The sequence below is a fragment of the Oncorhynchus tshawytscha genome, linkage group LG11 (genome assembly GCF_018296145.1).
Source record: "Oncorhynchus tshawytscha isolate Ot180627B linkage group LG11, Otsh_v2.0, whole genome shotgun sequence".
Lineage (NCBI taxonomy): Eukaryota > Metazoa > Chordata > Actinopteri > Salmoniformes > Salmonidae > Oncorhynchus > Oncorhynchus tshawytscha.
This window is the reverse complement of record NC_056439.1, coordinates 4,659,981-4,676,216: the sequence shown is the minus strand read 5'-3', so window position 1 is coordinate 4,676,216 and position 16,236 is coordinate 4,659,981. Positions and strand designations below refer to the sequence as shown.

Below are 16,236 nucleotides of genomic sequence, written 5' to 3'. Positions count from 1 at the left end.
CCACGCCGCTTGCGTAAGGTGGTTGAGTCGCGGGAAAGTACTGCAGCCATTTGTTGACTTGTTGCCCGAGATCAAATCATTTCGGGAGTCTCGAAATGAGGAGCATGAGGACATAACAGCAAAACTGAACCAGCTCAACTACAAGCTTCAGGGAAAAGACAGAGACGTGGAACACATGATCAACGCTGTCAATTAAGGCCAAGGTGGGGGTGTGGGCCTCTCAGCTGAGGAATACAAGGCCGGTGCACTTCCCAAACCTAATCAAATCAAATTTTATTTGTCACATACACATGGTTAGCAGATGTTAATGCGAGTGTAGCGAAATGCTTGTGCTTCTAGTTCCGACAATGCAGTAATAACGAACAAGTAATCTAACTAACAATTCCAAAAAACTACTGTCTTATACACAGTGTAAGGGGATAAAGAATATGTACATAAGGATATATGAATGAGTGATGGTACAGAGCAGCATAGGCAAGATACAGTAGATGATATCGAGTACAGTATATACATATGAGATGAGTATGTAAACCAAGTGGCATAGTTAAAGTGGCTAGTGATACATGTATTACATAAGGATGCAGTCGATGATATAGAGTACAGTATATACGTATGCATATGAGATGAATAATGTAGGGTAAGTAACATTATATAAGGTAGCATTGTTTAAAGTGGCTAGTGATATATTTACATCATTTCCCATCAATTCCCATTATTAAAGTGGCTGGAGTTGAGTCAGTGTCATTGACAGTGTGTTGGCAGCAGCCACTCAATGTTAGTGGTGGCTGTTTAACAGTCTGATGGCCTTGAGATAGAAGCTGTTTTTCAGTCTCTCGGTCCCAGCTTTGATGCACCTGTACTGACCTCGCCTTCTGGATGACAGCGCGGTGAACAGGCAGTGGCTCGGGTGGTTGATGTCCTTGATGATCTTTATGGCCTTCCTGTAGCATCGGGTGGAGAAAATGTCGCAAAACATCGGAAACAAAGGTGTTTTTCTCCCGCAAGAATTCTGTGCCCACCTGGAGAAACTGGCATCTGAATTGAAGCAGGCGTTTTCAGGATGACAGGGGAGGTTGTTGCATTTATCTCAAAGCCTTTCATCCCCATTGGGATTCGGGAGGTGGCTGCCAAATTCCAGCAAGTATTTGCTTTACCAATCGGAGTTGACATGGAGATAATTGAATTGCAAAATGACATCGAGTTGAAAGCAAGATCAAGAGATAGTGACTTTTGGGGTCTTGTAAATAAACACTGAAAAGTTCCCCCTCATTTCATCCAGCGCACTTATGGCGAAGTCCTACTTTGGGTCGACATATCTCTGTGAGATGGCCCGTTCACAGATGAAAATAATCAGGTCAAAGAACAGGTCTTGTCTAACTAATAGACATCTCACAAGACAGTTTGACGCAGAAAGGCTGATACTTTGAGCCAGACTACAGAGCACTTGCTGATAGTGTGAAATCACAGCCATCACATTGAATGTGTGAGTGTGGGAGGGGATCTCATCCACAGCCAGAGTGAGTGAGTATTGCCCGTTTGAAATGTGTTGTAGGCTAAATTGTTTACAATAGGACATGATCTGTGTTGTAATGTTGTTCAAGAAGGGAAAGTGAAACAGTACTGTACATGATTGGCGTAGGCCTGTAATTGACTGATTTATTGAGGTAATGAATAGGGCTGTGATTGACTGATTTATTGAGGTAATGAATAGGCCTGTAATTGACTGATTTATTGAGGTAATGAATAGGCCTGTAATTGACTGATTTATTGAGGTAATGAATAGGCCTGTAATTGACTGATTTATTGAGGTAATGAATAGGGCTGTGATTGACTGATTTATTGAGGTAATGAATAAGCCTGTAATTGACTGATTTATTGAGGTAATGAATAGGCCTGTGATTGACTGATTTATTGAGGTAATGAATAGGCCTGTGATTGACTGATTTATTGAGGTAATGAATAGGCCTGTAATTGACTGATTTATTGAGGTAATGAATAGGGCTGTGATTGACTGATTTATTGAGGTAATGAATAGGGCTGTGATTGACTGATTTATTGAGGTAATGAATAGGGCTGTGATTGACTGATTTATTGAGGTAATGAATAGGGCTGTGATTGACTGATTTATTGAGGTAATGAATAGGGCTGTGATTGACTGATTTATTGAGGTAATGAATAGGCCTGTAATTGACTGATTTATTGAGGTAATGAATAGGCCTGTAATTGACTGATTTATTGAGGTAATGAATAGGGCTGTAATTGACTGATTTATTGAGGTAATGAATAGGGCTGTGATTGACTGATTTATTGAGGTAATGAATAGGCCTGTAATTGACTGATTTATTGAGGTAATGAATAGGGCTGTGATTGACTGATTTATTGAGGTAATGAATAGGCCTGTAATTGACTGATTTATTGAGGTAATGAATAGGCCTGTAATTGACTGATTTATTGAGGTAATGAATAGGCCTGTAATTGACTGATTTATTGAGGTAATGAATAGGCCTGTGATTGACTGATTTATTGAAGTAATGAAAAGGCCTGTGATTGACTGATTTATTGAGGTAATGAATAGGCCTGTAATTGACTGATTTATTGAGGTAATGAATAGGCCTGTGATTGATTTTATTGAGGTAATGAATAGGGCTGTGATTGACTGATTTATTGAGGTAATGAATAGGCCTGTAATTGAATTTATTGAGGTAATGAATAGGCCTGTGATTGACTGATTTATTGAGGTAATGAATAGGCCTGTGATTGACTGATTTATTGAGGTAATGAATAGGGCTGTGATTGACTGATTTATTGAGGTAATGAATAGGCCTGTAATTGACTGATTTATTGAGGTAATGAATAGGCCTGTAATTGACTGATTTATTGAGGTAATGAATAGGCCTGTAATTGACTGATTTATTGAGGTAATGAATAGGGCTGTAATTGACTGATTTATTGAGGTAATGAATAGGGCTGTGATTGACTGATTTATTGAGGTAATGAATAGGGCTGTGATTGACTGATTTATTGAGGTAATGAATAGGGCTGTGATTGACTGATTTATTGAGGTAATGAATAGGGCTGTGATTGACTGATTTATTGAGGTAATGAATAGGCCTGTAATTGACTGATTTATTGAGGTAATGAATAGGGCTGTGATTGACTGATTTATTGAGGTAATGAATAGGGCTGTGATTGACTGATTTATTGAGGTAATGAATAGGCCTGTAATTGACTGATTTATTGAGGTAATGAATAGGGCTGTAATTGACTGATTTATTGAGGTAATGAATAGGGCTGTGATTGACTGATTTATTGAGGTAATGAATAGGCCTGTAATTGACTGATTTATTGAGGTAATGAATAGGGCTGTGATTGACTGATTTATTGAGGTAATGAATAGGCCTGTAATTGACTGATTTATTGAGGTAATGAATAGGCCTGTAATTGACTGATTTATTGAGGTAATGAATAGGCCTGTGATTTGTGTGAACATATTTTGGAACAATTGAATGATGTGACTGTTGTCATAATATTTTGAATGCAAGTTGCACTTACTTGAGTATTGTCATTTTGAAGTGTCTTGAAGTATGATGTTTAAAAAGGTAAAGTGAAACATTACTGTACATGATTGGCTTAGGACTGTAATTGACTGATTATTGAGGTTAAATATGAAAGGTGAATGAGTAATAGGCCTGTGGAAATATTGAAAAATGTAATATGACTTGTAAAATGTTGAATGATAGTTGCACGGATTATACTATTTGTATAATTAAATTAATACTTTGCTTGTGACTGACAGGTGACAAAAATAAAGAATGTCAAAGTGGAACCACATCGTGGCCTTGTTTTTTTCATCATTTTTTGCAAGTGGTAGATCTTGGTTTACATTTGAACTTGGGATCAAATGATCTTAGGCTTGAAAAGGTTGGCGACCACTGATTTAAATGGTGTTTATCTAGCTGGGCTTCAGTGGAGCCCAGTGTGCACACTGCTGGCTTTATCCATTCTACCAGGCGTGACGTGGAGGATTTTAAGGTTACAGAACGTTCAGATACAGATGCGATTGTCTGTCAGTCCTTGTCATCTCTATTCAGTCTACTTCTATCTGCCACGTTAAGGACGTTTCACTTCACTCACTACACCCATGATGCCACCTCCATTCAACTACAGTATTGTCCCTTCACAAGACCAATTTAGCTTGGTTGCCCAGAGTGTCACTGAGGTCCACAGGGAAGTAGTGTAGGTAAATGGCTGGATTATGCCCCTTGAGACATTCCTGATATATCGTATGATCCGATACGATGAGAGCTATGACTGGTCAAAGGTCATATATTGAGTTGTAGTAAAGAATAGTGACCCCCCCTCCCCCCAAAAAATCCTTGTTTTAATTATTTTAAAGCTACTATTGATGGTCATTGATGGTTCTTGTCGCAACGGTTTGTTGTTCATGTAGAAGCCTATAACAGAAAGGCATATCAGCATTACAGAGACATTATTTCCCAATCTGTGTGCATGCCAGTCTGCGACGATGGAATCCGATGTGAAAGGAAAGATATGACATCATGCAGGGGCTTGTCAACAATGTGTGAAGTTGTCACCGTGGCGATAGGGACAGAAACAGGAAATGCAGTGTAGAATGAGCGTCATGCTTGTCATAGATGCTCTGGTATGAATGAGCTATACACATACATGCTTAGAGACTGATAGATGTGTAACAGAAGCCGTTGATGGAAAAACATGCAAGCAAGCACGCACACGCAATCAACAAAAGGTACCTTAACAGGCCTTTGATTGCATTCGCTGACTACAGATCACCACCGAAGCCTCTGATTGGAAAGAACAGATCATCCACAAATGGCTACAAGACGTGACACATCACGAAAGAAATTACAGCTGGGCCCGTTACGGGATGTGAAGTGGATTTCTGGGAAATAGCATATTACTGATCCCGATGCCCCATACCCCATCTGCTTTTCCCTAGTGGGAAACGAGCAAAATAGTTCACAGCTGGAAATGCTATCTTTGATTACGAACAGCGGAAATAAGGGATTTGGGTGGAGATCGACAGAAGACGGAGATTCATTTTTTATTTAACTGAGCCGTCTTTTTGAATATTCACTCCACTGTATGTCAACACACGAGAGCACAAACGCGGATAGTTTGTGAGACGATTTGCGCACCTTGAAATTGATTTACAGTGTACACTACGGCAGATGAAGTGTACTGAACATGGCTAGAAACAAAATACATCTTCAGCTGAATGTGTCAAATATGTTTTAGTAGTTTCACGTTTAATTTCAAAGATAGTTTTAGTACAGCTTAATAATGAAAACGGACTATATTTAAACATCACATGTATTCTGTTTAGCCGATTTGAATATAGAACAAAGAGATGAGTTTCAACTTATGTTTAGTCATTGACTTTTTCCCACAGTCTTCTTATCTTAATTCCATTTCAAACAGGTAAAAACCTCATCTAATCTCAAACTGCAATGTAAACCTTTTTCATCTGCCAAACATTCACACTCTCCTTATCTATTTACCCATCTATTTATGTATCTATTAATCTATTTACCCAACTATTATTTATTTACCCATCTATTTATGTATCTATTAATCTATTTACCCAACTATTATTTATTTACCCATCTATTTATGTATCTATTAATCTATTTACCCAACTATTATTTATTTACCCATCTATTTATGTATCTATTCATCTATTTACCCAACTATTATTTATTTACCCATCTATTTATGTATCTATTAATCTATTTACCCAACTATTATTTATTTACCCATCTATTTATGTATCTATTCATCTATTTACCCAACTATTATCTGTTTACCCATCTATTCACCCATCTATTATCTATTTACCCATCTATTATCTATTCACCCATCTATTATCTATTCACCCATCTATTATCTATTTACCCATCTATTATCTATTCACCCATCTATTATCTATTTACCCATCTATTATCTATTTACCCATCTATTATCTATTTACCCAACTATTATCTGTTTACCCATCTATTCACCCATCTATTATCTATTTACCCATCTATTATCTATTTACCCAACTATTATCTGTTTACCCATCTATTCACCCATCTATTATCTATTTACCCATCTATTATCTATTTACCCAACTATTATCTGTTTACCCATCTATGATCTATTCACCCAGCTATTATCCATTTACCCATCTATTATCTATTCACCCATCTATTATCTATTCACCCAGCTATTATCCATTTACCCATCTATTATCTATATACCCATCTATTATCTATTTACCCATCTATTATCAATTTACCCAGCTATTATCTCTTGACCCATTTATTATCTATTTACCCATTTATTATCTATTTACCCAGCTATGATCTATTTACCCAGCTATGATCTATTTACCCATATATTAATCTATTCAACCATCTATTAACCCAGCTATTATCTATTCACCCTCTGGGGAAAGGGTTTTACATGGAACCCAATAGGGTCCTAATTGGAACCAAAAAGGGTTATCATACGGGGACAGCCAAAGAATCCTTAGGTTCTAGACAGCAATTTTTTTTTGAAAGAGTTTAGGGAAAGGAGACGAAAAGATGATCCAGGGAATCTGTAGCAGACACATATGCACAAATGCAAAGACCCATCCACCGCCCTCCAAAACAACAGCTCCAGCAGCGTCTCTCTACACTCCGACTAGGACGGACGGGCAATTTGTGACACATTCCATAGCGGTCTCCTTTGCTGAAAGACAGGACAGGAGAGTGTGGCCAAATAATAATCATTACACACTTGTCTCTTCCCATTAAGTCAGTGTGTTAGATTAATAACCGCTGCGGAAATAACTCTACTGCTTCGCAGGTTGACATTTTTTGGGATGAATCATGTTCTGGAAGCAGCTCTGCCCTGAAGGAAAACGCAAGTGATTGGTTGAAGTCAACCTGCTACTGCTTCTCTCTGACAGGGAGCGTCATGCCAGTCGCCTAGTTAGCTGACAAATCCTGGGTGGTTGTGGAAGTGGTATTTGAATGCACGGCAATCAGACAGAGAGACATGAAGGTCCTTCACGGTTCTGTAGATGTCAATCTGGCATCTTGGGGAGCAACACAGAGTGCTGAAACATGCTGGAAGACATCTTAGTTTGTGTTCATGGTCAGAGAACAGATGTATGCATGGTTGGTGTCAGTGGGATGTCAACGTCGCTGTTGTAGAATACCCCCCGCATTACAAACCTATTTCCACCGGTAGTAGACAGCCGACTCCATCTAATACTCAGGAAATGAATAGAGATGAATGAGAGACATGATGAGATCCGTCCTTCTGTGGGGTCCTAATGATATCTCACAGGCTAAATCTATCAAACACTTTGCTCTCTCTACCTGAGCAGATGTGTAATTGACTATTCACAGAGCTGTCCTGTCACGGTTCCTGTGTAAAAATTGGGTCTCAACACTCCCAAATGGGAATAATATTGTTTCCCCATCAATATTCCTGGGATAACATCTTATCTCAAGAAAACAATGTTGTGGAGAGGTTCAAGGACCTCTTCCACGCACAATGCACGCACACACACACAGGAAGAAATAGTTGCCTTCCTTTAATAGTCCGTGTTCAATTTAACAAGTGTTCATTTCCTTCTCGCTGCATCAACATGTCATTCATTATTGGTAATTGAGTAGAGAGGAAGAGAGTGTTGTTTCAGCTAATAGGAAAGGAAATTAGAGTTACGGAAAAAGAGAGAGCGAAAGAAAGCGAGAGGAAGGGAAATCAGTAAAAAGAAACAGAGAGACGGAGAGAGAGAGAAGAGCTATCTATGTATCCCTTCTGTGTTAACAGGTTGTAGGAATCAGGATGTGTCACAGTGGGCCAGCAGAGCCCCAAGGTCTGGGCTTTTGGATTTCCTGCTCTGCTAAACGCACGCACACACACACCGTTCTGGGTTGTCCGGGGAGCTTCTCTAATTGCTGTGGGAGCTGGTCAGAAACAGTGATGTGTGTGTGTGTGTGTGTGTGTGTGTGTGTGTGTGTGTGTGTGTGTGTGTGTGTGTGTGTGTGTGTGTGTGTGTGTGTGTGTGTGTGTGTGTGTGTGTGTGTGTGTGTGTGTGTGTGTGTGTGTGTGTGTGTGTCTGTGTGTGTGTGTCGTTTCGCTAATGAAAGACTGAGCTGGCCATGGGCTAAATTAGTAACTCCTAAATACACTCTCATACATACACACACACACATCTGCTAAAGAGTGCACACAAACACTCACACACTCCTGACTCTTTCTGACGACTCTCTCTGTGTATGTGTGTGATTTATTATATCCTCCCTTATTAACCTCTCCTGCACTACAGAAGCTCAAACTCCTTCAAAAGGTCAAAAGTAGTGTACTATATAGGGAATAGGTTACCATTTGGGATGCACACAGGGCACAGTTAATAGTTACACCATGCACCAGTAAAGGGGGAAATAAAGCCCAATTCTTCACATTATGTTTGGTCCATCTCCCAAATGAGTAATAGCCTATGCATACACAGTGGGTTCCAGTACAACGTCAAACTAAATAGCGTTTCTATTTTCTTTGGGAGGGAGCAATGCTCGCTGACTTCTTTTCCAATGTTATTCAATGGGGATGGAATCTTGAGGGTTCTCGTGATACAGTTTATGCACAACGTAGTTCATAGTGGTGAAATAAGTTTTCCCTGGTGCCATTCACACCGAGAATGCACGCACCCATGAACGCCACGCACAGCTACGCACGCACAAAGGTAATTTACGGCGGCAGAATCTCCCACTTATTGCATCGCGCTCGTCGCCAATTATTGGGCTCGCCGCCGAGCGGCACTTCATTAACGTCCTCCTGGCCCGCCTGGCTGTCTTGCTGTTAGGCAGGGTGTGCGTTTTGTTGTATTTGTTCCTTCAATTCATATGGAGGATCTGTTCCGACAAGGGGAAAGCTATAGCTCTGAAGTGGAATGGCTTGTGTCCAAGTCTTTGTTATCTCACACATTTCTGTTTTCATTTAGAAGATGAAAAGAGAGTCAACTGCATTTTATCTGGCATTTTCTAAACACCCCTCAGGGGGAAACAGCACAGGAATTCCCACTGTGGCTATACAGTCTGGAGGTGTTGGGTGAAATCCTGTTAAAATACATTTTGTTCCCCTATGTAGAATCCTGACATGTGGCTGACTAAAGGCCTACCTGTGGAGGCTGCTGAGGGGAGGACAGCTCATAATAATGCCCTGAATGGAGTGAATGGAATGGTATCAAACACATGCTTTTCATGTGTTTGATACCATTCCATTACACGCCATTCCAGCCATTATTATGAGCCGTCCTCCCCTCAGCAGCCTCCAATGGGGCCTACTGTATAATACTTATAAAAACCTGTCAGTCTCACGCATCTGTCCGTCTGTCCACAGTGTATAAGACAGAGAGGGGTGATGACACCCGGCAACCAAGGAATCAAGCATAGATGTACAGACAGACTCTGCGTTCCAAATGCCACCTCAATCACTTTATAGTGCACTACTTTTGACCAGTGTCCATAAGGCTCTGGTCAAAAGTAATGCACTATATAGGGAATAGGGTACCATTTGGGATGCACACAGGGCACAGTTAATAGTTACACCATGCACCAGTAAAGGGGGAAATAAAGCCCAATTCTTCACATTATGTTTGGTCCATCTCCCAAATGAGTAATAGCCTATGCATACACAGTGGGTTCCAGTACAACGTCAAGCTAAATAGCGTTTCTATTTTCTTTGGGTGGGAGCAATGCTCGCTGACTTCTTTTCCAATGTTATTCAATGGGGATGGAATCTTGAGGGTTCTGGTGATACAGTTTATACACAGCGAAGTTTGCGATGAGAGAAGCTTTTCACAATGCCATTTACAGTGAGAATGAACACACACGCGCCACAATCTCCCACTTATCGTGACAGTCGCCAATTATTGGCCGAGCCGCCCTTCGTCAACTTCCTCCTCGCCCGCCTGGCTGTCGTCTTGTTGTTAGGCAGGGTGGGTGTTTGTTGTTATATTCGTTCCTTCCTGGTCAATTCCTACAGAGGAGCTGTTAAAAGAGGAAGAGAGCTAGTCTGAGTTTTGGAGCTCTGAATTGGAATGGCTTGTTTCCCAAACCTTTGTTGTTTCACTCATTTCTGCTTTCATTTAGAAGATGAAAAGAGCGTCAGCTGCAATTTTATCGGACTTTCTCAAAACACGCCTCAGGGGAGGAGACCCGGGGACGCCACACACATTCCCACTGTGGCAAAACTGTAGTACACTACACCGTCACCGTTTATCTGGTGGTCAATCTGGAGGTGTTGGGTGAAATCCTGTTCAATTCAAAGTGTTCCCCCATGTAGAATCCTGACATATGCCTGACTGAAGGCCAACTGTAGAAGACTTTTCAAAAACCTGTCAGTCTCACGGCCTTTTCTGTCACTCAGTCCACAGAGTCCACAGTGTATAAGACGCCTTGGTGTCACCACGTCCTAACCCCGGAGTGACCTTCAGAGGGTTACAGTTAAGGGTCACCTTGAAATGTCCTTAAAGAGATCGTCCCTCAGCTTGACAACTGACCCGGTCAGAAAACTTCATGCAGATTGAATATTGCCATGGGCTTAGAAGCAAGTACATGAGTTGCTTTATTACTGCAGGATGGAGACACACGAGAAGGAAGCTGGTAAATTTGGTGCTAAGTAAGATGGAAAACACACGTGCTCGCTCTAAGCCGACATCAGGAAATGAGAGGGTTCAAAAGCTTGGCCCAGGAGGACTGCTGGTAATCTTTTGGCAGACTCAGGATGCTATCCTGCTAATGTGTGGTGTGTGTATCCATGTGTGTGTGTGTGTCTCGCTTGGAACACTCAGGATGCTATCCTGCTAATGTGCGTACCCTGGCTCATTGGGACTCTGCTTATCTTTCTGCTGTGACATTTGGATTAAAGAACCAAGCAGCGCTTGGCCTTCTCAAAGATGAATTTAAGTCAATAGTACTGCACTTAATAGTTGATCATTTTTGTAGACAACTCCTTGATATACATATTTCATTGTATGTAGTGTCGTTTGAAGATGTCATCAACTTTTGGGAGGGGTTATTTGGAGACAGTTCACGTACGTTTAAGCTAATAGAAGGGGGGAAAAAAACGTTCTTTTTTCAGCTGCTTCTCTCATTAGTGTGAATTCAGAAACTAAAATGAAAATAAAGTCTTAATCACTACTGTCAGGTCCAGATGGTGAAATTGCTTGAATTTATAAACTTTAAAATCGCTTTTGGATAAAGTGCTTCTTGATGACCATATCATTATCATCATTAGGCAGGTACACCTCTCCAAACCATTATCATTACTAAACCTCTGAAAAACACAAGGTATATTGGTCTGGTAAACTAAGTAGTTGTGTATGTGCCAGTTTCCTTGACACAGCATAAGCCTAAATGTAGGTCTAAATAGCTATTTCAATTAAGATTTCCCATTGAGCATATTTTTTTTGTTCAGGACTAGCCAAAATCTGTGTCTGGGAAACTGGCCGCGATCCACTGGTTGAATCAATGTTGTTTTAACATCATTTTGCAACATATTGTGATGTGGAATCTACGTGGAAAATACGTTGGATTGTGAAAGAATTCATCAACATGATTATTTTATTTTTTTAGGGGGAAATTTCAAACACAGGATCATTATAACCAGATTTCAATAGAGATAAACCTTTAAAACAATGTCAGATCGTCAAGACTATAGGCTTTGCAAGACCTCCGACTGGAGAATTGATCCATGTACAGCTAGCTACCATTTGATCTCCCATCCAGGATTTTAACCAATCCCAGCCCTGCTTAGCTATATATACTGACTATAACCAATGTGCTATCGTCAGAATGATTGTTGAGCGATCTCCACTTAAAAATGAAATATATCCACTGTTGCTATCGAAGTCATTCTCAAGGGTAGGTTAACCAGAGCAAATTAAATGTGACCATACTTTATCACTTAGCTCAGTATAGCATCCACTGCTATTGTTTCAATTCTACAAGGAATTCAGCTAAAAATAGATAATGGGCCTAAGGTTACAAGCTCTGGTGGATTTCAAATGTAATGATATTTAGGGATGTTGAATTGTGTTTGGCTGTCAACACAACCAAATAGCAACATTTAAAGGAGATGAATATTCAGCTTGGATAGTTCCATCTGTGCCACTGACTTAGTCTGGCTTAAATTCCAGTTTGTCTACAAATTAATAATTGATAGGTTGGATTCACGTCTCCATTTTAACCAAAAATCAAAGTTAATGAATATAATTAAATCAAACGTTATCCAAAGTGCATTTGATTTAATTTATTCCTATTCTTTAACTTCGATTTTTGGTTGAGATGGAGAGGTGAATCCAACATCAATTATCAGCTTTCCGGGTGGCTGGTCCCAGACGATCCCTCAGGTAAAGGAGTCGGATGTGGAGGTCCTGGGCTGGTGTGGTTACATGTGGTCTGCGGTTGTGAGGCCGGTTGAACGTACTGCCAAATTCTCTAAAAGACGTTGGAGGTAGCTTATGGTTGGAGGTAGCTTATCAAATCAAATGTATTTATATAGCCCTTCTTACATCAGATGATATCTCAAAGTGCTGTACAGAAACCCATCCTAAAACCCCAAACAGCAAGCAATGCAGATGTAGAACCACGGTGGCTAGGAAAAACTCCCTAGAAAGGCCAAAACCTAGGAAGAAACCTAGAGAGGAACGAGGCTATGAGGGGTGGCCAGTCCTCTTCTGGCTGTGCCGGGTGGAGATTATAACAGAACATCGCCAAGATGTTCAAATGTTCATAAATGACCAGCATGGTCAAATAATAATAATCACAGTAGTTGTTGAGGGTGCAGCAAGTCAGCACCTCAGGAGTAAATGTCTGTTGGCATTTCATAGCCGATCATTAAGAGTATCTCTACCACTCTTGCTGTCTCTAGAGAGTTGAAAACAGTAGGTCTGGGACAGGTAGCACGTCCGGTGAACAGGTCAAGGTTCCATAGCCACAATTGCTGTAATAAGCTGTGCCATGTACTTTAACTGCAATCTCAACTACAATCCAGGTCATTTTTTTCTGTTATCACAGTGATAAATGGACAAAATACCTGACGTTGTATTCGCATTTTTAACTTTGCTGTGTTTTTAAATGGTTGAAAACATGGTGATAACACAATGGAAATTCAACTAACTTTTGGCTGTCTTTTTGAGTGGATGAATATCGGTTGTAATCTCATTGATCAACGTCTCAACCAAATACTACCCAAGTATCCACGTCGAAATGACGTGTCGTGCCCAGTGGGTAATGTTTTATTGGATTGGGATAGTTAGGCCTAGATCTGCGGGGTTTGACTGACGTTGGTTTGAACACAATGTAGACATAAGGCATTGTCCCCGTCACGAGAACTAGCAGGGACGACAAAACAAAACACTAAAATAACATTCCTAACAGTCTCCTTAGCTTTCAGACTGTGTTGCTTGGCATCCTTTTATAGTGTCTGTGACTGACTGATTAAAAAAACAGGGTCTGCACTCATAAAACGTCTCTAGAAGAGTACCGATCTAGGATCAGGTCCTCTCCTGTCCATATAAACATATTCATTATGATCTAAAAGGCAAACACTGATCCTAGATCAGCACTCCCACTGAGACGGTTTATGAATACGGGCCCAGATAGACACAGAGAAAAGAACGGAAGAGGAAAGTTAAGAATGTGTATCTTGGCATCCTCTTCCTCTTAGTGTAGTGACTTTGATTGACAGTTTAAAACCAGATAGTCATTGAGAAAAAAATGGAAGAAAAAATGAATAGCCGTCTCCTTTCTTGCTCTCAGTGTGTAGATTTTTAGACTGTATACAGTCAGTATATAATTATTATTATAGAAACGGTCACCCAATAACCCAGTGAAATATAGATGAAACAGGGGTTTAAATGTCCCCATTATGCAGTAGTGTCCCTATGGGAGTTTATATAATCTGCACTCAATCTCTTTTCTATTTCTCTCTCTAGATATTTTTTCTGTCCCACTCTCTTTCTCCTCCCCCCCCATCCCTCTCTCTTACTCTTCACTTGAAGCCAAAACTCCTCTGCACCTCATTGAAAGCTGGAAGCCTAAAACCCGTTTGGGAGATATCAGACATTTTGGCACTGAACCTGCCCTGAGTGGCGGTTCTTTTTCTAATCCGACATTAAGACACAGCTTTGACAAAAAGCTCTGACAAAAACGCTCAGAACAACAACTTCTTCTTCCACTGAGAACACACAGTACACACTGTACCAACACTAAACCTAAACATTAGTCATTTGCATTAGACCTTGAAAACTGGGCACAATTCTTTTGTGAAGGCTCCATTAAAATTTGCCATTTAGTATTCCTATAAGAGTAATACTGTTTAACACTACTAAGCCAACCCAAGCTGAACTGTTCCGAGCTGTACGGTGTTGGCCTGGTTACAAATCCACCAGGACAAGGACAATGTGAAGAGAAAATATCAGAGCCAGCCCAGCCAGAACAGTTCGGGTCGGACTTATGTGAATCAGGCATAACACACTGGTTGAATCAGCGGTGTTTCCACGTAATTTCAATTAAGCTACGTGGAACCAATGTGGAATAGATGTTGAATTCATGTCTGTGCCCAGTGGGACATGTGTCTGGGTATATCATTCTTCTTGTGGTTTGCTGGGCCAAAAGGCATTCATTTTGTTCCTCCCGTATCAGTACAACCCCACTAGGAAAATAACAGGTGAACCAACCAATAACAGTTGTTTCCACGTTATTTCAACCCCAAAAATAAATGTGATGACATTGAATCAATGTGGAAAACTGATTGGATTTGCAAAAAGTCATTAACGTATGGGCATTTCTATTTTTTTAACTTAAAAGAAAAAAACTTTCAAGCTAAATACAATGACATGGTGACATGTTGATTTCACATGGAATTCACGTTAGTTGACTCCTCAACCAAATGTAAATCAAAACTAGACCTGGAACTGATATCTGTGCCCAGTGGGAACTGACTGAAAAGACAAGCTGTTGTCTTTCATACCAATCTGCGGTCTCTCACCTCTCTGGGTTTAATAGTGAGTCTGGGTCTGGACATATGCAGTGTGTGTCTGTGTCCTTTCGTCATTACTCCTCTCCAGCCAGTCTCTCTATGGTCCTGTCCATTGTAATTCATCTGGACAGCTGGACAGCGGCAGGGGGCTCGGGAGTTTAAATTGCTCCCCTAGCAGCTCTATGACCGAATACAGCTACCATGATCACTGACAAACTCATACATCTCGCTGTTGCAGCACTCTTCACAAACATCTTCCCTCTCTCACACAGCCTAAAAAGGATAGAGGCTTACTGAGCTAATTTCAAGTGGAGATTCTAGTTTGAAGGCAAATACGATGTGTCATCACCATGCACTATACAATAGAAGACTAGTGTTGGCTTCAGTACATAGGCTACAGTATGGCTTCATTCAAGACGACAATAAATATCTTTGCTGCTTTCGTAGCTTCTTAGTTGTGATGCAATATTTGGCAGTGTTTTACAGAAGGTCCTTTCTGATTGACTCAAAACTCTTGGAGAGGTTTTGACTCAGGAGCATCGTCACAAACGGAGACATTTCCTTCTGACTTCTAGATTTCCGACTGATCTTTGCGTTCAGAGGAAGCGGCGGTAAACGACGACTAGAGTCCGTTTTTGATTAATCAGCCAACCTGTCCCTCTCTCCCATCTTCTTCCCCCCCCACCCAACCCCCCTCTCTCTCAGACGCGTGATGATGCAGAGTGATGGGACGAGGAAAAGCTATCGGAGAAACTTGGACGGATGATCAATGTCAACAGTTTGTTAAAGGGGAAGACTGCAGCCATTTTGTATGGAAAGCGATGTGACGTACTAGTTTCTTTATCCTGTGCCACATCATGAATAGCTAAAATAACCTGCTGCAGTTGGAAGAGGAAACATGTATGTACATTTACTATTTGACTATCCAATTCAGAATATGTTAGTGATTTAATTGCGACAAATTACGCTTTACAGATGCTGCACGGACTGAGAGTATGTGATACGGTCACCGTTAGCTACAGTCCATGATGTGGCTAATTCACTCTGTCACCTGTCAGAGGCTAGATGAGTGATGCTGAAAATACCCGGAGAGTCCGTGCTGTGATGTTGGTATGAAAGGCATCTACATGAGGTGCCAGTACCAATCCAGCATGAATGTGCATCATGGCTGGA

The 16,236-nt window shown here is 40.7% G+C and overlaps 1 protein-coding gene across 1 annotated transcript in view; it reads left to right on the top strand.

Annotated features, from left to right (window-relative positions):
* LOC112232183 (deoxycytidylate deaminase) overlaps positions 1 to 16,035 on the top strand; it is a 70,301-nt gene extending 54,266 nt beyond the window's left edge. Inside the window, exon 6 of the mRNA XM_042329710.1 lies at positions 15,769 to 16,035. Within this exon, the coding sequence (XP_042185644.1) occupies positions 15,769 to 15,829 (61 nt within the window). The 3' untranslated portion in view covers positions 15,830 to 16,035. The remainder of the gene's footprint in view (positions 1 to 15,768) is intronic.
* The last annotated feature ends 201 nt before the right edge of the window (positions 16,036 to 16,236 follow it).